This window comes from Tenrec ecaudatus, chromosome 16 (assembly GCF_050624435.1).
Source record: "Tenrec ecaudatus isolate mTenEca1 chromosome 16, mTenEca1.hap1, whole genome shotgun sequence".
Classification (NCBI taxonomy): domain Eukaryota; kingdom Metazoa; phylum Chordata; class Mammalia; order Afrosoricida; family Tenrecidae; genus Tenrec; species Tenrec ecaudatus.
The window spans coordinates 15,343,447-15,371,441 of NC_134545.1; the positions used below are offsets into that span (position 1 = coordinate 15,343,447).

The 27,995-nt window shown below is 57.3% G+C and overlaps 1 protein-coding gene across 6 annotated transcripts; it reads left to right on the top strand.

Moving 5' to 3' along the window:
* Positions 1-27,986, top strand: RASAL1 (RAS protein activator like 1). 6 transcript variants are annotated; one of them, XM_075534050.1, is made up of 21 exons: positions 1-95; positions 3,377-3,433; positions 5,471-5,584; positions 5,757-5,818; positions 10,036-10,165; positions 13,891-13,972; positions 14,076-14,207; positions 15,805-15,893; positions 16,983-17,100; positions 17,206-17,359; positions 17,674-17,738; positions 18,099-18,211; positions 19,584-19,776; positions 21,392-21,547; positions 22,010-22,154; positions 23,059-23,231; positions 24,317-24,454; positions 24,543-24,678; positions 26,254-26,374; positions 27,517-27,593; positions 27,847-27,986. In XM_075534050.1, exons 1-21 carry the CDS (start codon positions 31-33, stop codon positions 27,984-27,986), a joined length of 2,460 nt encoding a protein of 819 aa, XP_075390165.1. In that variant the 5' UTR covers positions 1-30. The 6 variants fall into 6 exon arrangements, with proteins under 6 accessions (XP_075390165.1, XP_075390161.1, XP_075390162.1 ...); XM_075534046.1 differs by having other exon boundaries at positions 31-95; positions 21,410-21,547; XM_075534047.1 differs by having other exon boundaries at positions 31-95; positions 21,410-21,547; positions 24,401-24,454.
* Positions 27,987-27,995: the final 9 nt, after the last annotated feature.

The window sequence follows — 27,995 nt, forward strand, 5'->3', positions numbered from 1 at the left end:
TCCGACCCGCAAAGTTTGGGTCTGGGCGCCATGGCCAAGAGCAGCTCCCTGAATGTCCGCGTGGTGGAAGGCCGCGCGCTGCCGGCCAAGGACGTGTGAGTACCCCGGGCGGCGTGGGTGAGGGGCGCCGGGCAGGGACGGAGCGGTGACTGGGCTTGGAACAGGTCTGCACCTGTGGGGTGAGACCCCCTGTCCATCCCTGTCCTGAGGGTGGGGCGCCCACACTTAGCAGATACTCCCCCAGTCTCCAGGGGCGTCCCTCAGGGCTTAAGAGGGAACAGGTGGATGGGATTCTCTCAGAGCTGAGGTGGGGGTCCGAGCGGCAGGAGGGCTTGCCTTAGTCCAGACAGGTGTTGGAGGTGGGACAGCCCAGGCCCCATGGGGTCTTAGGACGCAAACCCTGGGGGATCTCCCCCCCCCCACCCCAGGTGGGCCTTGATATTCCTCTGTGTGTATCTCTTGGGTCCTTTAGCGCTGAGCTAGCAGTTTCAGAATAAACAGAATAGCGTGGGGGTGGGACCGGGAAAGGGGGGGGGGAGTCTCTTCCCACTTGGCTGGGAGCCCAGAAGGGGTTCCAGGGTGTCAGCACCTGGGACAGGTGTGAGATCCCTGGCAGGACTTTGGGGCTTGGTTTCCCATCAGGGTAATGGGTGCTCTGAGTCTCAATCTTGTAAGCCTTTTTCTAAGGTGGGGTCCTGTGACCCCTGAACCTTTGCCCAGCTTGGCCTGGGGCTCCACTGGACTGTCCCCCTCCCTTCCCGAGGGCCCTGCTGGCTCCTTCCTCTGCCTTTGATGTCATGACTCCTGAACACTGCATCTGTGCAGAGGGGGGCGGGGAGGCTCCTTGGAGCAGTTTGAGTCCCCTCCCTTCCCTCTTCAGCGCCCCACATAGAAAAACACCTGGAGGGGGCTGCCTGCAAGAACGCAGCACCTACAGACTGTCCTCCCCATCCCTGTTTCTGAGATGTCCCCTCAGCACGCCCCAGAATCAGACCTTCTGGAACTGGGAAGGCAGTGAGGCAGGGGGTAGGGGATGTGGAACCTGCTGGAGGGCGGAGGGGGCCCCTATTAGGAACTGCCCACCCCCTAGTCCTGGGTCAGGGGCTAGAAGGGGTGGCCACTGGCTTTTGTGGCTCCCTGGACCTTGGCTTGAGGAAGGAATTGTCCTGCCTGTTTCCCCATGGCTTGCTTTTATGGGTGGCTGCCTCTCCTCCACTCCCTACCCCCCACCCTGACCAAGAGTGAGCTCCGAGGGGGACCCCAGCTGCAGAACAAGGCACTGGAAGGGGCCACCAAACCCCAGGAGGGTCTAGGGCTCTCTGAGCATGCTGGCAGCTCCAGACTTGGGGGTGGGGTGGGGGCAGGGAGAGGAGTCTCTTGGATGGAGTGTGTGCCCTCTCCGGACATAAAGATGCTGAGACTCGGTCACCATCTTGCCAGGTTTGAGGGCAAGGCTTTTAAAGCTGACTGGAAAGACAGGCTTGGTACTCCCACAAAGAGTGACAGTCTCAGAAACCCGAAGGTAGTTCTACTCTGTCCTAGAGGGTCCCTATGAGGTGATTTGAGTTGAATTATTGATAATACCGGCTGTTGACCTCAGGGTGGGTGGGCTGGGGGGGAGGGCTTACCCTGGGCCCTCTCTGATTCACAAATTCTGAAACTGGGGCCCAAGGCAAAGCCATGTGCCAAGGCCACCCAGCTGGCACTTGAACCACAACATAGACTAGACCCCAGGTGAATGACGGAGGGGCTTGTTTTCCCACGCGTCCGCAAGGCTAGGGTCGTGGGAGAGGCCAAGGTCTGGGAAAAGCAAGGGCCTGGAAGGGGTAGCCTCCCCCCGCCCCCCTGCCACCATCACCCATACCTGATGGGTGCCTGATAAGGCCCCTCTGCTGACGCTCACTCTCTCTCCAGCTCAGCTCCCATGAGGGCCAGGGGGCAGGCTGGGTCGACCGGAGGGGTTGTGTCTTAGTTATGCAGGGCTCTTGCAACCGCTTCAAGAAACAAATTTATGTTTTCGCCATTAAGGAGGCTGAAAGTCTGGGGGCAGGCTTCCTCTCCTGGTGGACTCTGGGGAAGGCCCTGACCCCCTGACTTCTGCCCCTTACTGTGGCTCTCGTTTGTTTGGCTTGTGTCCTCTCTCTCCCACCTCATAAGAGATTGCCTTACACTCTTTCTGCCTCAAATCTCCCCACAGGCCTGGGGGTTATGATTGACACTACATATCTTAGGGGGGCTTACGTAGTTCAATCCATAATGAGGCCTGTCCCCCAGCCACTGTCTTGTGGCATTCCAGCCCATTTCAACCCCCTCCCTGCAGCTGGAAAACCCAAGGAATGGGACACCCATCTATAGCCACAGAGATCCAGACTCACAATGGATGACTTGGTCACAGGGGACCCAGGGAGGATGGGGAGCCCAAATGGGGAAACTGAGCCACCATGGGTCTCCCTGCCCAATGGTCACAGCGGTAACCCAGACACAGCCTGTCCCCAAGTTAGGGAAATAGTGGTCAAGGTAGGCCTATCCAAGGAAGTGACTTTTAGGCTGAGCTTTGAATGACAGGAGGGAGCCAAGCATGACATGATCAGGGACAAAGAGTCCCAGGCAGAGGGCACAGTAGGGGCAAAGGCCCTGAGGCTGAGTTGAGCTGGGGCGGGGGGGTGGGGGAAGACACACACACAAAAGGCTCCTGGGATGGGGTGGGCACAGGAGATCATTATGTGGACAGCTTTGTTTACTGGTTACTCTTATTATGAAGGGGGGATAGAGGAGGTGGTAGCTTGGAGCTTACTGGTGACTCTTATTGTGAAGGGGAGTAGAGGAGGTGGTGGCTTGGAGTTTACTGGTGACTCTTATTTTGAAGGGGGGTGAGGGCTGCCAGAGGTGGTGGTGCATGGGTCCTTAAGGTACCCTTCACCTCTCCTACTGGTTGAGCTTTGAGGTCTGGGTCCCTTGGCCTGTGCCTGCAGTGGGAGAGTCCCACTCTCTGACCCCTCCCCAGGGAAACCCCTCTGGATATGAGGGGCAATGCTTACCCCAGAGGGTGACAGCCAAGGTGGTTAAGCTAGGTGCTGGTGAGACCCGGGAGAACTCCACGTTGCATGCTCTTGGGGCTCTGGGCTGTCTGATTTCCTGCCTCCGTGTCCCCAGAGGTTGGATGGGCTGGAACAGGATCACATGCTGGGTGGGCAGTGGAGCCATGACCTCTCCTGTGATCCCCTGGGGCCCTGCTTCTGCCTGGACCTTCTGTGTGCCCCTGGGCAGACCCCCTCCTGCCTCTGGGCCTCAGTCTCCCCTGTGTGTATGGTGGAGGTTGATGGAGATCTGACCCATGACTACCCGCCCCACTCCCCCCAACCTTTTTCCTTCACAGGTCGGGGAGCAGTGACCCCTACTGCATAGTGAAGGTGGATGACGAGGTGGTGGCCAGGTGAGGAGGGGGCACGCAGCCCTGGGGCGTGCAGTGCTGACTTAGGGGGCTCTGAAGGAGGATGCTTTGTGCCTTGACCCTTCTGGGGCTGTCACCGCCTCTCCTACCCCAGTTCCACCAGCTGGATAGATGCCACATGTCCCTGTTGGCTCTCCCGGGTTGACTTAGTGGCTGCCCGGCCCTGCCGCCCACGGTGGCCTCCCGGGGGGTGGGCAGCTCATGCTTGGCTGGGCTGCCTGGTTCTGAGCCTCTGGGGTGCTGCAGCCCTGGACAGTGTGAGTGTGTATATGTGTGAGTGTGTGTGCAAGTGTATGTGTGGGCGCAGGTGGGAGCACCTGGGACCACATGTGTGTCCCTGTGGGTATACCAGTGTGCATATGTGTGCATGCCCTACCCCGCCCCCCCACATCTGTGCACCATGCCTGCCTCTTTGGGGACGTGGGTACTGGTGTGGATGTATGAGTGAGGGGTGGGGGCTTTGGCTGGACCAAGCTCGGCTCCCACCCCCACAGAACAGCTCGGCCTCCCGCAGGACTGAGCCAGTGGGTGGCTGAGGTCTCGGTTCCTATGGAGACAGGGCAGGATTCAGGATGCTTCTGGCACTGGTTCTGGTCCAGATGGGCAGGGAGCGGGGGGTGGGGAGCTGAGCATGGGGGAGAGGGCCCCTCTGCTTTCCCTGGGCTCATGCTCTGTGACCCCCATTCTCAGACCCATAGCTCTGTCTTTGCTGTGACTCCAGGCTGCTGCCTGACCCTCTCTGGGCTGTGAGGAACCTCCCTGGCCCCAGAGTGGGGGGTGAGGGGGTTCAGGAGGAAACTCTGAGGCTACATGTGGTGGTGGTGCCCATGGGTGGGCTGCCAGGGCAGGGGTGGGGTGGGGTATGTGTGTGTGGGGGAGTGCAGTGACTGGGAGAAGGGACAAGCAGCAGGCTTGGGCAGTGTGTCTTCGGTGGGTTATGTCAGCTCTCTGCCCCCTTTCGGTTGAGGAAGGTGCATCTGCAGGCTTGGGACTGGATCCTGAATGCTCCCCTTGTTGCTGCAAAGCCCCCCTACCCCCACCCCCTAGGGCTCTCTGCTGTCTCATCCCCAGCAGCTCCTCCCCTGCCTGCCTGCCCTCCCACCTGCCTCCTGGCTGGCACAAGCCTTTCTCCCACCTGGGATGCCTGTCCCCTGCCTCCGTCTCCCTGTCTCCCCTCCCAGCTTCCCTGTCCACTCCCCACCTGGTCTTGGAGATTACTTGCCCTGGGAGAGGCACTATAGGGTCTGTCCTGTCCTGATTACCCCAACCTGCCAGGGTGGGGATGGGGGTGAGTCTTCAAAGATAGAGGAAAGAAGGTAGAGAAGGAGAGAGGGAGGGGACAATGTGTGTGTGAATAGGGGAGCGTGTGTATGTGTATGTGAGTGTGTGTGTGTGTGCATCTGTGGAATCCCCTGTCTGTGTGTCTGTGAGCCTCTGGGTCTGTGTTTCTCTCTGTATGTGGAGGAGACTCTGTGTGTTTATCAACGTACACCATTATCAGACATTACTTTCCTATATGGGTGAGCAACCACATAACTGTATAGGCAAGTACACAGAGGGGTGTGTAACCTGCGTGTTGTGTTCTGACAGGTGTGTCTCTAGAAGTTTCCGAGGGTGTGTATGTCTGTGTGTGCATGTGTGTGCCTGTGTGTGTATGAACATGTCTCTGTGTCTCTGGCTGTGCGTGTCTGTTTTTTGTGTGTGTCTTTGGGCACGTAGATGTGTAGTGGGGCCCATGTGTATGTTGTGTGTGTGTGTTATAGTCCTGGAGTATGTTCATGTGTGTGTTTGTGTGTCCCTCTGTGTGTTACAGTCCTAGAGTATGTTCGTGTGTGTGTTTGTGTGTGTCTTAGTCTGAGTATGTGTGTATGTTTGTGGCATATGTATGTGTGTGTTTCTGTGATGTCTCTGTGTTTGGGTTCGTGTGTATCATGTGTGTGTGTGCGCGCGCAGTGAGTGAGTGTCTGGGTCCCCCGGAAGTGCCTGTATAGCCCAAGGACCCCTGTGCCCCCTTTGCAGGACAGCGACCGTCTGGCGGAGCCTGAGCCCCTTCTGGGGTGAAGAGTACACGGTGCACCTGCCCCTGGACTTCCACCACCTGGCCTTCTACGTGCTGGACCAGGACACCGTCGGGTGTGTGGCTGGACAGCCGCATAGGGGCGGGGAGGTGGGGTGAGTTGGAGGCCCAAGCCTGGGTCCCCAAGGGGAAGCAGGGTGCAGGGTCACACCCCATACCAGAGTACCCACCCTCAGTACCTGTCCCCTCACCCCCGACTGGGGCCCTTACCTGCTGGCCCTTCCGCAGGCACGACGACGTCATTGGCAAGATCTCACTGAGCAGGGAGGCTATTGCTGCGGACTCCCGAGGTGGGTAGGGCCTCGGGCTCCCCTCCGGGCAGAGGGAGGTGTGGTGGTGAGACTATGGGCATCTGTAGGGGGCACCGCAGAGTCAGAGCCTCAGCGGAGACCGATGTCGGCTTTGTTCATGCGTCTCCTTGTTAATCGCTCCATGTAGCAAACTGTTCATTCATTCACATCTCTCAGAAACCACTTAGACGACACACCTTCTGGGCCCAGTTACTCTGCGCCTTCCTCTCCCCTGGGCCGGCCTGTTTCCTGTGTGTCTCTCCAGAGCCCTGGTGGCACAGTGGTTAAGAATTGGGCTGCTAACCACAAGGTCAGCAGTTCGGAACCACCAGCTGTAGAAAGACAGACTGTGCGCTCGGGCGAAGAGTTAGTCTGAGAAATCCCCGGGGGGACAGTTTTACTCGGTCCTGTAGGGTGACTGAGTGAGAATGGGCTCAGAGGTGCGGATGTGGATCTTTGTAGAGAGATTTTAAGTAGATACAAGCAAGCAGATAACAACAGCAAGAATGGCAGCCAAGGCTCATGTGGTGCTCACAGTACACTGAACTCTAAGGGGTTGGCATGTATCAGCACACACCATCCCCAGACATTGTTTGACTTCACCCGTGGACAGATAATTTTCCAGGCAAGCAAACTGGGGTGCGTGCTTTGCACCAAGATCACACGCTCTTACGTGGTTGGACTGGAGTTTGAACCAAGGCGGTTCAGTGCCGGTCTGTGTTCTTCACACTGGGACTTCTCCTCGAGCCCCGGTGGGGTAGAGGGCTATGAGCTGGGCTGCTCATCGCAAGGTCAGTCGTTCGAAACCAGCAGCTGCTCTCTGGGAGAAAGATGAGGCTTTCTAGTCTCATAAGGAGTTGTAGTCTCAGAAACCCGCTGGGGCAGCTCCACTCTGTTTTAGAGGGCCGCGATCCGTCAGAATCCACTCAGTGGCAGTGGGTTTAGTTTAGTTTGATTTTAAATGAGCCATGAGTTTGTGTATTCCCTCCCTGTCCTCTTCCTGGTCTGACCCTTGTGCCTTGAGGATGTTTCCATATTGGAATGTCCCCAGAGCTCCCTTATCCTTTGTGTGACTGTATGGGGCTGTGCCATCCTTTATTTGCCTAGTTTCTTGTTGATGGGTCCTTGTATTGCTTACCCTCTATGAAGATGTGCTTTCACGCGCGCTTGGGTTTTCGCCCGTCAATTCCAAGAAGTGGATCGGCCGGATTAAAGAGTGTCCGCATCTGCACCTTTGAGAGCTGTTGTTAAGTTCTTCTCTGTAAGAGGCAGGTCCAGGTTCACTCGCCCACACCCAAGCCAACCATGATCCAAAATGTGCATCTCGTCTCCATAAGGGGCAAAGGGACTTCCAGTCTGGAGAATTTTGCCCTTGTGTCTGAAGAAGGTCAAAAGTCTCTTCGTGTGTTTATATATTGATTTGTAGGAACTTTTTACATATTAGGGAAAAAACACTTTGTGATATCAGCCATATTCTCTCTCTTTGCCTTTGCTTACAATTTTTCTATGTATATATTTTTTCTTTTATTGTAGTCATCTTCTATATATATGTGTATATATATATATATATATATTCTTGTTTTTCTGTCATATTGAAAAGGCCTTCCCAACCCTAGGATTAAAAGTTGTTGTTTTTAAATATGATTTTTTTTCTAGCAACAATTTCTTTCTTTCTTTTAAATCTTTGATCCACTTGGCATTTATCCATATGGAAGGAGTGAGGTAGGGATTAGACATTCTTCTCCTTCTTCTTTTGTCTAGAGGATTATGAGTTGTCCCACTTAGTTAAAATAATCCAGCCCTTTGATTCTGGAGCCTTGGTGGCATAGTGGGCTTCACATTGCGCTGCTAACTGCAAGGTCAGCAGTTCGAGCCCACCAGCCGCCCCATGGGAGAGCGGTGAGGCTTTCTACTCCAGTAAAGTATTAACAGTCTCGAGAACCCACAGGGGGCAGTTCTACGTTCTCCTGTGAGGTCGCTGTGAGTCACAATTGGCCCATTGGCAATGAGTTTTGAGCCGACGACGGAATTCGCCGAGAACATTCTGTGTGCTCATCATCACGATCATCACCATCGCTCTTATTTAACGAGGGCAGACGATGTGCGAGGAGCCCTAGCGGTGCAGTGCTGAGGTGCCCCATTGCCAGGTGGAAGGTTGGAGGTTCAAATCCACCAGCTACGCTGCAGGATAAAGATGCGGCAGTCCGCTCCTGGGAAATCCCCAGCCTCAGCGACCCTCCGGGGAGTTTTCCTTTGCTCAGCAGGGTTGCCATGAGTCGGAGTTGACTCTTCCACCACAGGAATGGGTGCGTCCTCGGCAACATTGTAGTTGCTTTACACTTAGTCCCAGCCGTACCCAGGGGAGGTGTGCACCCGGGTCACCCCCGTTTTACCGCAGATGGGACTCAGCTGTTGCACGACTAGCCATGGCAGAGATGAGGTGTGAGTCCAGGGCTTGTCCCAGTCTAATTCAGTGTTCTTGCCCTGCCCACTGAGCTGTAAGCTGCCTTGTACACCCTCCCAAGACGGTGGGATTAAATGAATGAAATCCCAGGTCTGGCTTCAAGGAGCCTAAGGGCTTGAGAGGAAAACAAGAGTCTTGAAGCCACTGGCCACATCAAGGGCAGTTCCAGGGGCGGGGGTGGGGTGGGGTGGGGGGTGGGCAGGCGGGGGAGCTCACCATTTCTGAGTGTTGGGAGCTGGTTGCGTGTAAGTATGGTAGACAGGTGGCAACCACGGGCTGGGCCGTGTTGGGAAATTAACAAGCGTCTGTTTGCTGCAATGGCAAAGTGACAGCGATGAAGGAGCAACGGAAATAATTTTCTGGTTTGGGGTCACCCAACATAAGGAACTGTATGAAAGGGTCACGGCATTAGGAAGGTGGAGAACCCCTGCTCTATCGGGTCTCTGAGGCTGTCCATCTTTAAAGGAGCAGAGAGCCTCGTTTTCTCCTGAGGAGTGGCTGGGGGTTTGAATCACCCACCCTGAGGTTAGCGGCCCAGTGCTCCCCCAATACCAACACCCGAGTCCCTTCCTGACTCTGTCTCAACCCAACTCACCGCCCTGGAGTGGATTCTGACTCACCACGACCCTAAGAGAGGGTAGAACTGCTCCTGTGGGTTTCTGAGGTGTAAATCTTGATGGGAGCAGAAAGCCTCATCTTGCTCCTGCAGAGTCATTGGTAGGTTCGAACTGCCCGCCTTGAGCCCAACACATCACCCATATGGAACCGTGGCCCATGTGGCTGCCAGTGTGCTGGGTACCCTTTTCAACAAGACTTGGCTAGACTGACTGGGAGAGAGGTGTTGGGGAAGGCTATGTGGAGTGTAGGCAGCAGGTCAGGAGGAGGGGCCTGAGGGCTTCCTGGAGGAAGGGGAATCTGAGGCCCTATACTCGTTTGGACCAGATGAGGACCAGGTGCCATAAGCCAGGCTGCAGAATGGGACTCTCACCATCCCAGCTGGGTCCTGGGACGACCCTGCCTGGGTTCAAGTCCTCGCTCAGCCACCTACCAGCGGGGGCACCTGAGGTCTCTTCCCACTCTGTGGCACCATTTCCCTGCCCACGTCAGAAGGGGTCCCCAGCAGTCTGTGACTTACTGCAGACATATGTAGTGACTTACTTGTAGGGCTTACTTACTGGGGTGCACTGGGTTCCGCTTTGGGCTGCTAACCTCAAGGTCAGCAGTTCAAGCCCACCAGCTGCTTTGAAGGAGAAGGAGGAGGCTGTCTATTCCCACAGGGACAGTTCTATTCTGTCCTACAGGGTCACTGTGAGTCGGCATGGCCTCGATGGCAGTGAGTCAGGTGGGGATTTGTTTTCCATGCCGGCTAAAGGAGTTCCGTGGCGGGGCCCGTGGCTCCTCACCCACAGGTGGGTGGGGATTTGAACCCACCACCAGAAAAGACCCGATGATCCACTTCCATGTAAAGGACAGCCTGTGGCCCAGTAGTTACCCGTTGGACTGCTAACCAGTTCGAAACCACCATTCGTTCTTCGAGAGCAAGACGAGGCTTTCTCCTCCCATAAAGAGTTACACTGGCTTGCAAGCCCACAGGGGCAGTCCTACCTGTAAGTTCGCTGTGAGTCCGTCTGGACTGGATGGCGGCGAGCTTGTAAAGAAAGCCCGATGAGGCAGTTCTACGCTGTCATACGAAGCGACTTGGAGTCAGAAATAGATTCCAGGTCACCTAACAGTAACGACATCCACCCGGCAGGGATCGACAGCTGGATCAATCTGAGCCACGTGGACCCGGACGCCGAGGTGCAGGGGGAGATCCGTCTGGCGGTGCAGGTGCTAGAAGATGGGAGGGGCCGCTGCCTCCGCTGCCACATGCTCCAGGCCAGGTGAGTCACGAGGGGGAGTGGGGACCTAGGGAGAAGTGGCCGCTCGGCCCCCAGCTCGGCCTGGTCTGTAGAACCTCCATACTTTAGCGGAGCTTCTGAGTTCAGGACTTGGATCTCTGTCCGAGTGGGCAGCTCCAGGCTCACCGGTCACTAGTCTCTGGGTAAAAATCCTTATTGGGCCCCCAGTGACTGGCAACCACAGGCCAGTCCATCGAGATGGCCAGATACAGGAGTGTGTGTGTGTGTGTGTGTGTGTGTGTGTGTGTGTGTGTGTGTAGGGGTTAGTAATCAAATAGGAAGCGACAAAGACCCCAAGCCATGCTGGCTTTAGCAGAAGAGTGAATTTATTGGCTTAGGTCACTGGTGTGTGCTTCAGGCATGGCTGGATCCAGGCTCTTGAGCAACTGCCATTAGCACTTTGTCTCCATCTGGCTTCTGTGTTAGCTTCAGTCTTTGGCAGCCTTTCCCCAGATTGGAGGGGGTGGGGGCGGGGCTGCAAAGATGAGCACCTTATCCCCTCAGCCATTCCCAAAGGATTTCGATTTCTCACCAACATCCTAGGACGTAGTCTTACTCTCGCCATCTGGGGCACACATGCTTCTCTGAATGGGCTCATTCAGAGCTGACTCTGATTGGTCACCAATCCATTCCTAGAGGGGAGGGTGGGGGATCGGCCCACCTATTTCAGGTAGATAGGGAACGGTGGGAGGGACACAGACCGCCCCAAAGACACACTGGGAGAGGGAAGGATGCAGAGGCAGGGTGCAGCCATGCCCACAGATGCCCCTCCAGGGGCCCCAGTTCATGTGACATCCCTCGTTCTCCTCCTCAACCCACCTATGGTTGTGCCCAGCGGTGAGATTCAAATGACTTAACAACGGGTTCGCTGCCCCAGTGACCGTTTTCAGTATTAAAAACAAACCAAACCCCATATACCGCGAGGCCGGCCATGATCTCCACATGCTCTCGGCGCGCCGCTGCCGCCCAGACGAGCGTGAAGAACAGAGTAAGGGCGGGTGAGCTTGTGACTTCCGCATGGGGCCACTGGACGGCCGCCCGTCTTTGAGGGAATGCCGATGACAAGTGACCTTTTCACAACCGGTTCACCAGACTCGACCAAAAGAACAACCAAAAAAAACACAACCGAGCTACTGGTCCTGACGAACCGGTGCCAACCTGCTGGATCCCATCCCTGAATTCACCCCTTGCTTTTCCCCATCCAGGCCTTCTGCCCTGTTTCACCACCTCACTGCCCCATGCTCTCCTCCACCCAGCGAGTGCAGTGCTGATACCAGGAGAAATCAGAAAGGATCCCTGGGAGGGTGGCGGGTCGTCCATGCCCAGCGTGATTCCCAAAAGAGTGGGGTGGGGCGTGTGTCTGAGGTCAGCGGATGGCTGCGGACAGTGTCTCTCCATCCGGCATACGGGTGCCTCTGTCTTGGCCGCCCAGGAGACGGACGGACATGCTCACACATTGTGGTCAACGGAGGGACTGGAGGAAGATGCCCTGCAGCTAATTCATCCATGCTCATCACGGCGATGAGCTATAAATAAGTCTTCATGTACATTCTCATGACTGAGCACAGTCCCTCCAATAAAAGCCCCCCCCCCCAAAAGAACTGTCACAGAGGAGCTCCCCTATATGATGAATCATTTCTGTGCCTGGTTACTGCATATGCTTAAAGGCGATCTGTAGAAAAAAGTAATCAGGGTCCATAGCCAGCCCACCATACATGCAGCAGCCCCCTGGGGAGGACTTGGGTGGGGTTCAAGGTCAACCAGCACTAGGTCAAGACCATGACTCGCATCATTGCTTGTCTATCAAGTTATTCATTTATGGTATCACCCCACGACGTCGGAACCTGTTAGCTGTATGACGTGCAGGCCTTATGAAAGTTCTCTAAGCCCCATTACTGTATAGACTCGAGTATAAGTCGAGTTTCCCAGGACATTTTTAATGCCGTTTATGTGATAAAAGTAGGTGCTTCGGCTGATAGTCAGGTCCCCTTATACTCAAGTATATACGGTGTCTATACCCATTGGAAAATACATTGTCTTTCTCCATCCTGACATGGGATGGGGAGGCCCTGTGCCCCGCTGTCTGTCTGTCTTTAATATCTTCCACAATCGCAAAGTTGCTCCTGAGGGACCCGTTCGGGTGTTGGGGACCCCCTCGCCCTGACAAAACACAACGTAGCGACAGAGGTGAGGATGGTGTCCTGTTGAGCTTCGCCCCTTGTGAGTCAGCACGGGCTGGAGAACATCTAACCAGAACAGCCACAATCACCGTAGGGAGCCTTCGAAAGGATTCCAGTCCAAACAGCGGCCTCCCAGGGGACCTGCCGGGCCAGGCAAAGTCAGCCCAGAGAGGCCGGAGGTGATGCTGACTGGTTTGGGAGACCACACTGAGTCCCCCGAGGTGGCGGGGTCCACGTGTTGGCGGGGAGCTGCGTGAGAGGAGCCCTCTTTCTCTTCTATGAGCGAGCGCTTGCTCCTAGGGAAGCAGTGCTCCGCCCACCTTGCAGCCCTGACCTGCCCCTTCTCAATTCTTTTGACCCGCACACTCAGAGCACAGGGGAAAGGAACAGGACGAGGTATCCCTCTTGGATGCCCAAAGTGCCCTTTCAACACGGTGGCCGTGGAAGATGCAGCATCCTTCGGGGGAAGGACCAGAGAGAAACGGGGCTTTCAGCAGCGTGTGTGTGGACCGAGATGGGGGCTCCGCTGAGAAACAATAGCTTTAGCTTCTCATGTCGCCTCTTTCGGCCATCATAAAGATTCCCAGGATTTGCAGCAGTCCTTTTTTGATAGATCTTTGCATTGCTGTAGGACCTTAAAGCCCTCTCTTGACCTCTCTGTGTCTTTCTCACCATCTCCAGATTTCTCATCTGCATTGGGGCTCCTTGGAGTCTGGAGGTGAGAGGACCAGGGAGGCAGGGGACAGGTGAAGGGGCTCAGCATGGACAGGGACTCCCGGTCTGCTGTGTGCCCACCCACGTCCCCCTCCCCAGTCATGAGGCTGTGCAGGATCCTTGCAAGCAGGAAAGGGACGGATGGCTGTCGCTTAGCAACCGGGCCAGCTCCTAGGAAACAGAAGAAGACTCAGGATGCTGAACAGGGGTGGGAGAGGAGCAGGAGGAAGCAAGCCACCCAGGGTAGTGGGTGCCCCTGGATTTGAAGGGGGCTTTGGGAAAGGCAGGTGGGGAGGCTGACTGAGGTGGGTCTTTTGGGTGGTCCTGGGGACCAGAATCAGGGGCTTTCACAGTTTTTTTTATTGAGCCCCAGGCAGGTATAGGAAGGTGTTTGCTGAGGGAGTGAGCATTCGAAGTCTGCCCTTCACCCACCTCATCTCAGTCAACCTGTGGCCTTTCGAACTTGCTCTGTCATTTCTCCCGCTTTCAGATGGGGAAAACCAAGGCTCAGAGAGGCCAAGGAACTATGCGGTCTCCTGTCCGGGAATTTCAGGGGCTCTGGAACACTCCTGCTCCCCAGTTTTACCTTGATCTTGGGCCTCTGCTTCCTCCCTTGGAGAAAAGGGAACTATCGCCCCCTGGGGGGGGCGGGGAAGGTGTTGGGTCTGGGCAGGCATGGTGGTGATGGACCAGGACGTGGCCTTGGTAAACCAGTGACATTTAAAGCCTTTACCCTGAAGTGACTCCACCATCAACTTGGTATGGTCCCCTCACCCCCTGGCTCCCCTTACCCCCTCCCCTATCTTTCCCTAGGGACCTGGCCCCCCGGGATATCTCTGGCACGTCGGACCCCTTTGCTCGTGTGTTTTGGGGCTGCCAGAGTTTGGAGACTACAGTGAGTGGGGTGGGGAAGGGGAGGCAAGTGGGGAGGTGGGGTGTAGTGGGGTGTATGTGGGAGCACCAGCTCTCTCCCTCACAGACCACCCTCCCCTCCTCAGACCATCAAGAAGACCCGCTTCCCACACTGGGATGAGGTGCTGGAGCTGCGAGAGCCACCGGGGCCCCTGTCCCCTCTTCGGGTGGAGCTCTGGGACTGGGACATGGTGGGCAAAAATGACTTCTTGGGAATGGTGAGCACCCTCTCCCTGACACCCTCTGTGGCTCCCTTGTGCCTCCAAGGGACAGAAAGGGGGAGATCGCTAAGCCTTCTTGGAGCTGGCAGATGTGGAAGCTGCCTTCTCAGGTTCCCCAGGAGTCTCAAGTCAGCCAGGACGATGAAGTTTGAGTGCCCATTGTACAGACAAGACTGAGCCTCTCTCAAAGGACTTGAGGTCACAGTTGGTCACCCTCGGGAGACAGAACAGCCAGGACGACTATATGCCTGCCCTAGGCCTCTCCAACACAACCCCCTTATCTACCCCCTCACGGCCACAGAGCTGGGACTACTGCAAGCCCCCTTTACAGGCAGGGAAACTGAGGGCCAGGCAGGCTCAAGGGCATGGTCTGACCTAGGCCTGAGCTTGGATGTGAGTTCGAGTGTCTCTGATACCAGAACGGAAGTCCTGGGGTTCAAGCAAGACCTTGCTCTGCAAGCCTCAACCTTCCCATCTGTAAAGTGGATATGAGTGGCACTGCCTCACACGTTCAGAACTTTAATTATTTTTATTTTTCAAAGGAGGCAACGCGAGAGCAAAGTAATGAGAAAGGCTCAGTCCTGCCTTTCGGATGGGATTGTAAACAAGGTGCTGCTCTTTGGGAAATAGCCTGGCGGGTCCTTAAAGGTTAACTATTGACGCACCTCAAGAGCCAGCCCAAGAGAGATGAATACTCAGCTTGACCCCAAAGGTTGTATTTGCATGTCTGTAGCTGAGTGCATTTACAGTAGGCGCCCCAGCTCCCAAGTGGATACAGTCAAAATGTCCACCAGCGAATGAATGGCTACACAGCAAGGGGGTGTCTCTTGACAATGGACCCAGTTACTGCCTGCCCTGGGCTTTTGTGGTGTGGGTTGTGCACAGCCAGGGTGGCTGCCCAGCTCTGTGGCCATATGGGACTGCCATTGGCTTCTGCTCTGCAATTAGGTGCATTGTGAAGCATGCAAATTCCGGCTCAGTAACGCTGTTATTTAAAGGAGGAAGGGGGAGGGGCCAGGGCCTTCCCACACCGCCTTAAGCGGCTCCCTAGATGTCATTTGTGTCCCCGGATGGAACTGAAAGAAGACAGCCAGGAGACACACACTCACGGCCATCGAGTCCATTCCGATTCACAGGGAGCGTATAGGACCGAGTAGAACTGCTCCTGGGGGTTTCAGAGACTGCAAATCTTCCTGGGAGCTTAGAGCCCTGTCTTTCTCCTGTGGGAGTGGCTGGTGGTTTTGAACTGCTGGCCTTACAGGTTAACAGGTCCAATTGTCAGTTACTGTGCCACCAGGATTCCGAGGACAGACACCTGTTTGAGTCCCGGCTCTGCTCAGCAGCGGTGTGACCTTCAGCCAGTGGCTTTGCCTCTCTAAGCCTCAGTGCCTGAGCAGGAGGAAGGAGCCATATGGGTGGGGCAAGGTCTGAGCATGCGTGCTGGGTCCTTGGGACCTGTTGGGGAGCTGGAGGGGGCCCTGGCAGGCCATCTGCTCCCGCTTGGGTGAGATGTCTGAGCTCTTTGACCAGGCTGGGTGGGGAGGGGGTTGGCGGGCAGGGCAGGGCTTGGCTGAGGGCCCATGGTTCCCCACAGGTGGAGTTCTCCCCCCAGGTCCTGCAGCAGAACCCACCCAATGGCTGGTTCCGCCTCCTGCCCTTTCCCAGAGCAGAGGAGGATGCTGGGTAAGTGGATGGGTGAGAGGGAGGGTAGGGGACTCGGGAAGGAGCCAGGCTGGGACCATGTTGGGAACTGTCTTCAGCCAGCCCCCACCAGACAACCACGTCAGTGCCTGCGCACGCACGCATCACGCACCACGCACATGTTCATTTAGTAAACATGAATGGAATTCAACGTGTGCTTACACAGAAGCTCACCTTACAGACACTCACAGATCACGTGGGAACAGGGTCTTTCCTGTGGTCAGGACTCCGGCTTCTCCCAAACCTGTTGACACCTGTCCAACTCTGCACACACGGACCATCTCTGCACACATTCTACCTTACACTCACACCTCCCTTCTCTGGACACACCGCAGACACAGGCCACACCAGCGTACATCATTCACTCTGCACTTGTCTCTGCCTGGTCACACCTGCCGATGTCTGCTCACCTGCCAATGCCTCCTTACACCTGCCAATGACTGTTCACACCTGCCAAAGCCTGCTCACACTGCCAATGCCTGTTCACACCTGCCAACACCTGCACACACCTGCCAATGAATGCCTCCTCACACCTGCCAATGCCTGCTCGCACTGCCAATGCCTGTTCAAACCTGCCAATGCCTGCTCACACCTGCCAACATCTGCACACACCTGCCAATGCCTGCTCACACTTGCCAATGCCTGCTCACACCTTCCAATGCCTCCTCACACCTGCCAGTACCTGTTCACACCTGACAATATCTGCACACACCTGCCAATACCTGCCCACAGCTGCCAATGCCTGCTCACATCTGCCAATGCCTGTTCACACTGTCAATGCCTGCTCACACCTGCCAATACCTGTTCACACATGCCAACATCTGCACACACCTGCTAATAGCTGCTCATACCCGCCAATGGCTGTACACACCTGCCAACGCCTGCACACATCTGCCAATACCTGTTCACACTGCCAATGCCTGCTCACACCTGCCAACGCCTGCTCACACCTGCCAACGCCTGCTCACACCTGATTTTCTGCCCACCTGTGCTCAGGCCTGTTCTATCTGGCAAACAGCCATGTACATACCTTCATCTTACGCTCCTTCGCCTGTGGCCTGGCCCTGGCAGGGGGAGCCTGGGGGCGCTGCGACTGAAGGTGCGCCTGACTGAGGACCGCGTGCTGCCCTCCCTGCACTACCAGCCGCTTACTGACCTGCTCATGGAGTCCGCGCTGGACCCGACAGAGGTGGGTGCTCCAGGCCCCAGGTGCCGCAGGTTCTGTGGGTGTCCGGGTCATGGCCTCCCCCATCTGGATCCCAGGCCACCTGCCCCACCTCCTATTCCCGCTCAGGAGGACACTGCAAGCCCCCTGGCCTTGCTGGAGGAGTTGACCTCGGGGGACTGCCGCCAGGACCTGGCCACCAAGCTGGTGAAGCTTTTCCTGGGCCGGGGCCTGGCCGGCCCTTTCCTGGACTATCTCACCCGGCGCGAGGTGGCTCGGACCAGTGAGTTACTAATGCGTCCCCAACCCCCTCCCAGGGATGGGCCTACAGAAGGGTCCCTGTGGGAGAGGGTCGGGCTTCCCACTCCATGTACCTCCAGCCAGCCTGGGAGCCAGCACAGCCCTGGGCTCAGACCCTGGGTCCTTAATCAAGAGCTCATGTGGCCCCAGGCAGCTCACTTACCCATTCTGAGCTGCTGCCTGGTGAATGGGGCTAAGGTGTGGGTCTCCCTGATCCCTTGGCCCCCATCTTGGGTGGGTGGGGTGAGCTGGGTCCAGCCCCCCATATCCCAGCAGCACTTCCCACTGTCCTCTCAGCCAACCCCAACACTCTCTTCCGTTCTAACTCGCTGGCCTCCAAGTCCATGGAGCAGTTTATGAAGGTGAGCAGATGGCCATTTCTGGAGGGCTCCCCTTCCTGGTGCTTAGCGGGACACAGTGCTTGGCTAACCTTGGGCCGCTGGGTGGTTGGGCTTGGCTGTGTGGTGGCTCGTGACTGGCCTGGCCCTCAGCTGCACCTCCTGCAGTCACCAGGCCCAGCCTCTCTGAGCCGTGCTGGACCTGATGCCCCCCAGTCATGCCTCATGAGCTTGGTGCGGGGGGTTAGGGGGCTACGTGTGCTCCCACCCTAGTTCTTGGGCATGCTGAGCCTGGCCTTGAACTACTCCCTGCGCGACTCCCCGGCCTGCCCCCAGCTGGTGGGCCTTGTCTTCAGCCCTGCCCTGTGTGCCGCCCGCCCCCAGCTCGTGGGCATGCCCTACCTGCACGAGGTCTTGAAGCCAATGGTCAGTCGCGTCTTCGAGGAGAAGAAATACATGGAGCTGGACCCATGCAAGATGGAGCTGGGTCGCACACGGTGAGCAGAGCTCAATAAGGGGCCCTGACTCCCCACCCCCAGCCCACCGGGCCCACCGGGAGCCTTTCCAGAAGGGCTCAGCTTCTACCTCACATTAGGGCACAGTGGCTCAGGAGCTGCATGGTTGGCCTCAGAGCCCTAGGGAGCATGCACAACCTTGGGCTGTGTAGTATAGAGGTTAAGGGTGGAACTCTGGAATCCAACTCCTGGGTTCAAATCCCAGCCCTGCCCCACAGACTCCAGGCCTACTATTTCATCTGAAACAGGCCCGTGAGCAGCTATGAGAAATACACAAGCTTCTACGGATGTGCCCAGCCCAGCCCACGGCGAGTGCCCCAGAAGGATAGCCTTTATTATGCTGCTGGGGATGGGGTTATGAATTTATGACTGTTGCAGTCCTGAGTTCGAACCTCTACTCTGCCACTTCACTGGTCATCAGCTAAACCTCGGCGGTGTTCTTCAGCTGTTCAGATGGGACCGATCGGGCTACGCCGTCATCATAACCCATCCGGTTGCCTCTTCCAGATCAAAGAATCCCAACCCCATTGATCCCAATCAATTTCCAGAAGGCAGCTTGTGCAGGGCTTAGCGAGCTGAGTCCAGGCTTTGCTCCTTGGGGTGGGGTGGGGGGGGAGGAGGGGAGGAGAGACAGAGAGACTGAATATAATGTTGGATGACAATGTCTCTTCCGTGGAGTCGATGGCAACTCAGAGTGACTCTGTAGCACAGAGTCGAGCAGCCCCTGCCTGGGGGCTTCTGAGGCTGTAACTCACACGGGAGCAGAAAGCTTAATTTCCAGACCTGGCTAACAACAGGAAGCAAAGGGCCAGTCTGTCCTCTGGTCACCAAAAGAGCGTTCAAGCCCCTCTCCTGTGCCAGGCCCAGGGCTGAGCACTGAGGGTGCCACAGAGCACGAGTGGGCGCAATCTAAAGGGAGGACAGATGGAGGAGCTGGGAGTGGCTCAAAGGAAACCAGGCAGGGAAGGGGTGGGAGGGGCCAGAGGCCAGGGAGTGAGCAGAGATCCTTCTACAGACTCCCGGAGAAGGGGATATGTGAGCAAGGAGGTGAGGGGCGGAGCCATGGGGAGACCTGGTAGACCGGTGTGACAGTGGGAAACAGCAAGTGCAAAGGCCCTGAGGCCAGAGGTTTTCCAGGTGCCCACTGGAAAGGCAATGAAGCAGGGTCTGTGGCCGTGAGCAGCCTCCTTGAGGAGGGGACCCTGCAGCCGAGTGCATGGTCAAGAGTGTTCTGGGCAGGAGGAGAGCCGGTGCAAAGGCCAGGTTGTGGTGGACGAGAGCCCGGCCGGCGTGTCTGGGGGCGGAGCACCAAGCCCGAGGCTCCGAGGCTCAGGTGCTCTGCTTGCTTCTCCAGGCGGATCTCCTTCAAGGGCGCCCTCTCAGAGGAGCATGTGCGGGAGACCAGCTTGGGGCTGCTGACTGGCTACCTGGGGCCCATCGTGGACGCAATTGTGGGCTCTGTGGGACGCTGCCCGCTCACCATGCGCCTGGCTTTCAGGAAGCTGGGGCAGCGCGTGCAGGAACGTTTCCCCCAGCCGGAACACGAGGTGGGCACGGAGGTGGGCGAAGGGGAGACTGAGGCTGGGGAGGGGCAGCGGCTGGTCTGGGGCCACCCGGAGAGTTAGGGGTGGGACCTAGGAGCAGTACCAACAACACTGTCAGCTAACACAGGGCCTGCCCTCATTCCGAGCCAAAATTTCCCCCAGCTCTCTCCCCTTCTGTCCTCTCTCCCTCATCCTCTCCTTCTGCCTCCCCACCCCCACCCAGTGCAGGAGGACGCTCTGCGCCCTGCTCCAAGCTGGGAGGTGACTTCTTTACACCCCACTTGGCCCGGCTGTCATCTTGAGATGCCAGCAGAGGCGTTAAGTGGGCCAGGGCTGTGGCCGGGAGGAGAAAGGCAAGGGAGCAGCTCCCTTGTGGAGAGCCAGGCTCAGTGCTCAAGGTGGACCCTGGCCGTGGTCAGGGAGCAGGGACACCCTCAAGCCCACAAGGATGGGAGAAATCCAAGGGGGTCCTCTCGGCTGTTCTGACGCCTGGCTCTCACCCTGGAGAAAAGGGTGAAGCTGGTTGGGGAGGAGGTGTTGGCCTGTGTGGGTGGGTGGTGGGTGGGAGGGGTTGCAGGTCAGGGTTGAAGGGGATCCCTGGGGATGGGGAGGAGGAAAGGGACGGGCAGGACAGAGACCCTCCATTCAGGCTGCTGGCTCCTAACTGAAGCTTGCTGTGAAGGCGACGTGCCCCCGGAAGCTGGCACACACCCAGGCGAGCGTATTGTCTCATGTGTGAATACAAACCCCTAAAAAAAACCCCAGGAGCACATATTTTGGGGCTAAATATAGCTGGAGAGTGTGAGAGGTGGGTGGGTAGAAAGCCGGCGTAGGGTGGGGGGAGCCAGATGCACCCAGGTTCCGGGCACACCCTCTTCCGGATCAGAGGGGGACCCACCTCACACAGACCCGACAATGTGTAAGGAGCAGCCTGTGGATGCGTTCTGGGCCCACTACCAGGCCTCAGCTCCCTCAGCTGTTAGGGGGCCCTGCAGCGTGAGCCCAGTGCAGACTGTGATCCCAGGTGCTTGGGTGTCGGTCCTGCTCAGGAGCTGGTGTGGAATGGCAGGCGAGGGTGGTGAACTCCTGCCTGGGTTCTCATTCCGCCTCTGATATTTATGGCCCTGGGGTACGTGACCTGCCTGTTCTGGGCTCAGTTCTCCCATCTGTAAAACGGGCATGATAACCCCTCGGAGGCACGGACAGATGTATGGAGACATACCCGGTCTGTCGATGTTCTTGAATCCCAGTGATTTGCGTTTGGCTCCTGCCTCCTCTACTCCTCAGCGGTGTGGTCCTGGGCAAGTCACTGGGCATCTCTGAGCTTCTGCCTCCCCATCTGTGAAATGGGAATGAGGGTGGAGGCTCCGTCATGAACCTGTGGCCTTTAGGCACCAGGCTGCCTGGGGGAAGCTTTGGCTAAGTCGGATGGTGCAGGTATGGGCTCATGACTCTGTTTTCCCTGGTGGAGAAACGGAGGCCTGGAGAGGAAAAGAGACTTCCAAGTGGACACGGTTGGCCCTTAGCTGACCAGGAGGGTTCCTCTTTCCCTTTGCCCCTGGCTGCCACTGGGTCCCCCGCCCCCAAAAGTGGGCGTGGGGGCCCCTCTCACGTGCAGGTGCTGCTTTTTCGGCAGGACGTGAAATACCTGGCCATCAGCGGCTTCCTCTTCCTGCGGTTCTTTGCACCTGCCATCCTCACTCCAAAGCTCTTTGACCTCCGGGACCAGCACGCAGACCCCCAGACCAGTCGCTCGCTGCTCCTGCTCGCCAAGGTGTCTGCCCTGTCCCCAAAGCTCTCAGCCAATGGGGGACAGGGTGGTGGGAACAAGCCTAGGAGACCAGGCCCTCAAAAGACCCACTGGAGGCCCAGAGAAGCCCATGTGTGAGGCCCCAACCACCATTAACACTCTGAGTTATGAAGGCAGTCTTCACCTTGTCCAATGTCCTCTAGAAATGAGACCCACCCCCTCCACCTTTCCCCACTTTCCCAGAAGGAAAATAGAAAGCAGGCTAGCAGTCATTGACACTTTAGTGTGAATTAGCCCTTCCTTTGGAAAGTAGCCAAGTCTGGAGGTTTGGATGGGCTCTAGAGTATGCATAAGATTGGGCAGTCTTGGGTGGGGAGATAGGGTTGAGCCCTGCTTTGGGACTCAGGAGTCTGGGACCCACCGACACCCCCCCAACTACTCCCACCCAGGGACCATGACTCAGTGTCCTCTGTCCCTCCACTGCAGGCTGTGCAGAGCATCGGGAACCTGGGCCAGCAGCTGGGCCAGGGCAAGGAGCTGTGGATGGCACCCCTCCATCCCTTCCTGCTGCAGAGCATCTCCCGAGTGCGGGACTTCCTGGACCGGTTGGTGGATGTGGAAGGGGAGGAAGGTGAGTATCCAGACCCTGCCTCACCTGGCTGTCCACCTCGCAGCCCTCAGGCCTCCCTCCCTAGCTCTGAGAACAATCTGGGCCCCAGGACCCGGGGTGGGGATGGGGGAGTGGCAGGTGGAGATTCTGGATTGGTGGACTAGGAGGGCCCTTGAGGAGGTGACATCAGGGTAAAGACCCGCAGGAAGATAGGGACGAGTCACAGTGATCCTGGCATAGGGAACAGCAAGTGCAAATGCCCTGGGGTACAGGGAGAAGGCTGGGGACCGAGTGGGGGAGGGGCCCAGGCCCCATGGGGTTGGAGGTCACTCTGAGGATGTGGAGGAGCCCTGGTGGTGTCGTAGTTATGCATTGGGCTGCTAACCTCAAGGCTGGCAGTTTGAAGCCACCAACAGCTCTGCGGGAGAAAGACACATGCTTTCTACTCCTGTGTGGAGTTCCAGCATCGGAAACCCATGGGGCTCGTTCTACCCTGTCCTATAGGATTGATAAGAGTCGGAATCAAGTCCAAGTAGGAATCAATGGCTGTGGGTTTTGTTTGCGAGTATAAGGATTGGGTCTTTTACTAACTGTGTGGCAGGGACCCAGGGAGGGGTTAAGTCCATATCACCCTGTGGGATCCCAACCGTGACAGAGTTCAGTTCAAGTCAGAGAGGAGCAGCCTGTGGGGCCCTGGTTGTGGCCCGGGGCCGGTCCCATTGGACGTGGTTCCCTCTGCTGGCTGCCTGCACACTGACCCGCTGCAGAGTCCCAGGCCCTAGGGAGGAAGTGGAGGGCCCAGGGCACCATGCCCATCCCTTTCAGAGGATCCAGAACCGAGCTGGTCCTTGGGGTCCTGGGCCAGCTGGTGGGGCAGGTGGAGCTCCCCCAGGGAGGGCTGACTGTCCCCTTCTCTATTTGGCAGTGGCTGGGGGCCCAGCCCGGGTCCTGGTCCCGCCCTCTGTGACTGTCCGGGAAGGCTACCTGCTGAAGCGCAAGGAGGAGTCTGCCAGCTTGGCCACCCGCTTCACCTTCAAGAAGCGCTACTTCCGGCTCAGCGGGGAGACCCTGTCCTACTCCAAGACTCCAGAGTTGCAGGTTGGGCCCAGCCCCTGGTGGAGAGGTGCTTAGCAGTGACACTCCTACCCCCGACCCTGAGCTCCTCTTAGGACCCATCACAACTCAGAGATGCCCCCCAAGTCTCAGGCCAGGCTCTGATCACAGCTTGGGGCAAAAGTGGGCACAAGATGGGCCAGGCACACCCCTAATCATGCTCCCCCATCTCGCTTTGATCACAGAGCAAAAGTGGGCACAGGATGGGCCCAGGCATGGTCCATAATCATGCTCCCCCTTTGTCACCACCCATACACGCCCCCTCCCCCCCAAGATCTATGCCCACCCGCCGTGTAGACTCAGGATATCATTGGGCTCTTCTGGTAGGCGGTACCCAGCCGTGCAGATATATACCCCCAGGGCTGCACCCATCAGACAGTGACTCAGCAAAATCACGCCCTATGGTCACCCCCTGGTGGCAAGGGGCCCTGACGGCATAGTGGTTGCATGTTGGGCTGCTAACTGCAAGGTCAGCAGTTCGAGACCCCCATCTGCTCTGCAGGAGCAAGACAGGGCTTTCTACTCCTGTAAAGAGCCACAGCCTCAGTCTCAGAAACCCACAGGGGAAGTTCTGCTCTGTCCTATTGGCTCGCTAGGAGCCGGCTTCTACTCCATGGCAGTCAATTTGTTGGGGGTTTGGGTGGCCAAGGTCAGAACAGATTCCTCAAGGACAAAGGTCCAGGAGCTGGACCAGCAACCCAGACAGGACGCACACCATGGTCAAAGGCTGGGATGCTGAGTGGATGTTGGAATTACCCTGCTACTGCAGGGGAGTAGAGCCCGGGCCAACGGCTTAGGAGACCGGATGCAGGCAGTCCCGGTTTGTCATATAGGGTTGCCGCCAGTCCAATCCACTTGGCAGCCCCTAATACGGTTCTCATCATCACCATGGTCATGGTCATTGTGGTCAGAGGAGGGGCGGAGACCTAGACTCCGCTCAGGCCTGCGCTGCTCACATGTGGATGCAGCACACAGCCCAGACACGCAGGGTGGGGGGAGTGCCCCGCTTGGGGACACCCCAGAGAGCGATCCCTGGGCCCGGGTCCCCAGCGACTGTGCTTTCCCTGCAGATGCGCTCTACCATTCCGGTGTCACGCATCCGCGCCGTGGAGCGCGTGGACGAGGGCGCCTTCCAGCTGCCCCACGTGATGCAGGTGGTGACCCAGGACGATGCGGGAGCGCTGCACACCGACTACCTCCAGTGTAAGGTGAGGCGCCCCGCAACGATGGAGCCTGAGGGGATGTCCCTGGGGTCCGTCCCTAGCTACCTCTTGGCGCCCCCCTCGTTCCCTGCAGAACGTGAACGAGCTGAATCAATGGCTCTCCGCCCTGCGGAAGGCCAGCGCCCCCAACCCGGACAAGCTGGCTGCCTGCCACCCTGGTGCCTTCCGCGGTGCTCGCTGGACCTGCTGCCTCCAGGCCAAGCGCTCAGGTGAGGGCGTGGGGCGGGCTGCAGGCCCCGCCTCCCCACCTGCCAATCAGCGGGGCGGGGCCCATCTCCTGGGGCCACGTGATCATGGCCTGTGCTCTGGGTCTCCACAAGTGTGAACGCGGTTGCTCAAGGATCCTGCTGATGCAGCTGTTCAGCACTGGCTGCTAACTGAAAGGTGGGTGGTTTGAACCCATCAGCGGCTGCGAGGTGTGGCATCTTGCTCTCTTAAGGCATCCCGCCGTGGAACCTCCGCCGTGGGGGAAGGTCTCCGTCCCAGCAGGTCCTGTGAGCTGGCATCCCCTGACAGCACTAGAGGGCAGTCTTGACCTCCAAGGCTGCTTTGAAGGGCTATACCGCAAAGCAGAAAACACGAAAAAACAAAACAACCCTCATTCCCCCCCAAAAAATCTCACTGCCATTGAATAGATGCCGACTCAGAGCGACCCTGCAGGATGGGGTAGAGCTGCCCCGGTGGGTTTCTGACACTGAAATGCGTTACGGGAACGGAAAGGCTCCTCTTGCCCCTGATCCATACCATGTCCTCATGAACCGTGAGTGCAGTGGCGTCCTTACTATGATGTAGGGGCCCCTGGTAACACAATGGGTCAGGCGTTGGCCTGCTGACCTCAAGATCCGCAGTTCCAAACCACCAAGAATTACGACCTCGGAAACTCACGGCGGCAGCTCGGCACCCTCCTGGAGGGTCGCTAGTGCATTGACTCGGTGGTACTGAGTTGAGTTGGGTTGAGCGGATCATGTAGGGAGTCTGGTGGTGCGGCGGGTGATGCGTTTGCTTGCTAACTGAAAGGAGCAGCGGTTACAACCCACTAGTCGCTCCTCTGGAGACAGATGAGGCTTTCTGCTCCCGTATAGACGGACAGTGTTGGAAACGCCAGGGCCAGGTGTATGCTGCCCTGTAGGCTCTCTCTGAGTCAGAATCGACTAGATGGTGGCGAGTTTGAGTTTGGGGATTTAGTGCCAAGAAGAGCCCACTGCTCTGCAGGAGAAAGAGAAGGTTATCTGCCAGATCTACAGGCTCAGAGACCCTCCAGAAGGGTCGCTGTGAGGCACCATCGACTCAGTGACATTGGATTTGGCTTGGGGCAGGGGATGATGTGCATGTAGACGGGATTGGGCCGACGAATTCAGACCTGTTCTCAAGGTAAGCGATTCCCTAGTCAGGCAATGAGACTGCAGTACTCCAAGAGCCATTCCAGAGGGCGCCTCTGAGCCAGCCTCAATCCAGGTGGGCATCCTGGAAGCTGGCACTGCTCAGCTGTGATGAGAGAGGAGGAGGTGTTGACAGTGAAGAGGTTGGAGCCAGGGCTGGGGAAGACGCGTTTGAGGCAGAGCAGGGCGAGTGGGTGAGGCAGGAGGCTGGAGGTTGGATGGTGAAGGCCGAGGCCAAAGTCCTGAGACCACCAGAGGCGGCAGGACAGTGGGGTTTGGAGAGGAATTTCAGAGGCATGGGGAGCCGTACTTGGCAGATGCCTGGCTGAGGGGTGGGGGTGGTAGTGGGGGGGGGGGGCTGTCTGGGAAGGGGTGTGGTCACCCACAGTATTTTGCCCCCTTCAGCTGCTGGCTGCAGCCGCACCCACTCGGCGGTCACCCTGGGGGATTGGAGTGACCCTCTGGACCCTGATGCGGAGGCGCAGATGGTGTATCGGCAGCTGCTTCTGGGGCGGGATCAGCTCAGGTGGGTGCCCCCACCCGGCCCATGTCTGTGTCTACCCCTCTGACCACGTCCGTGGACCCACCCTCTCCGTGAGAACTGGCTGATCCCAGGATGCCTAATGCAGAACTGGACCATGGGGCTTTAGTCATTCCCTGGGCGCCGGAGACACGCCCCCACTCACCGGGAAGTCCTGGCATGCGTCCTTTCTGCTCTGGCTCCCAGCTCCCTGTTGCTCTATAAACTTGCCTGGCCTGGCTTCAAACCCTGACCCAGCCACCTATTTCACGGCAATGGCACCTGTCCCAGAAGACTTTGTGGGTGCCCCGGCACCTAGTTAGCGTTTCAGATCACCCACCATAGTGCAAAGGTTCAGCCACTCAGCTGCAAAGCGAAACGGTCTCCGTGCCAGCCCACCTGTCGGGTCTGTGGGGAAAGACCTGGTGACCACCTAGGACGCCCTAGGTGTCGCTGTGTTGGAAGGGGGCGCTGTGAGGCTGAACTGACGACTCAAGGTGCCCAATGCAGTTAATCACTTGGCTGTTACCCTAGAAGGTTGATGGCTCAGATCCACTAGCTGCTCCTCAGGAGAAAGCTGTGGCTGCCCCATTTCAGTAGCCTTGGAAACCCTGTGAGGCCCAATTCTGCCCTGTCAGGTCCCTATAAATCAGAACAGATTCGATGGCAATGGCTTTCTGTTGCTTTTTGATGCGGCCGTAGGCCCATCACTCGGCCTACTTATTACAGTGCTCAATTTGCCTAATGGAACCAATAGGCTTGTTGCGATAATTAAGTGAATTAATTCACCTATTAATCAGAATAGTGTCTGGTGCTCTAGAAATGTTTGCTCTGACAACGATAAAAACAAAACAATCAAACTCACTCCATCGGGTTAATGCCAACTCATAGCGCCCGATAGGACAGGGTGGCACTGCCTCTGTGGATTTCTGAGGTCGTAACTCCTTATCGGAGTAGAAAACCAAGAACCAAACCCACTGCCGCGTCTTTGTGGGTTTCCAAGACTGTAATTGCTTATGGGAGTAGAAAGCCCTGTCTTTCTTCCCGATGATAAGGAGGAAAGGCCTCCTGCAATCTCTCCAGCAACCAGTAGAGGGAGAGAGGAGGCTTGGGAGCCAGTCCTTGTCTTTCTTCCTCTCAACATCCAGGGTGAAGTTCCTGGAGGATCCCAATCCGGATACAACCCTGGAGGCAGACACTGGGGTGGGCCCCAATGTCCTAGAAGGTGAGGGGTTAAGGACGCCCCCTTTTATTTTTTTGCTCCCTTGCACCTCTCCCAGAACTTGCCAAGCCTACCCTTGTCTCTACCCTCCTGCCCTCCTGGGCCCCGACTGCCATAGGTGGGTCTGTCCATGGCCTGGGGGCTTCTGGTCCAATTGACAGCGTCTAGGTCACAAGTAAATCACCTGCGGGCTATGGGCTGTGGTGCACCACAGTGGCCCAACTGAGTCCACACGGTCCCCTTGTCTTTCTCCCAGGGGACTATCCTAATGACCTCGTCCGGCAAAGAACAATGGCTGTCCGTCTGCTGGCCATGCTTGAAGACTTAGACCGTGCCCACGAGGAGTTCCAGCAGCGGGAGCGGGACCAGGCTGCCTCTAGGCCCCTTGGCCCCTGAAATGCAGAA

Excerpts from the sequence above, each read along its gene's own strand:
- RASAL1 (XM_075534050.1), top strand. The coding sequence starts at position 31 with ATGGCCAAGAGCAGCTCCCTGAATGTCCGCGTGGTGGAAGGCCGCGCG. Across the intron at positions 96-3,376 it reads GCGCTGCCGGCCAAGGACGT|GTCGGGGAGCAGTGACCCCT; the intron begins GTGAGTACCCCG and ends TTTCCTTCACAG. Across the intron at positions 19,777-21,391 it reads TCCCCCAGCCGGAACACGAG|GTGCTGCTTTTTCGGCAGGA; the intron begins GTGGGCACGGAG and ends TCTCACGTGCAG.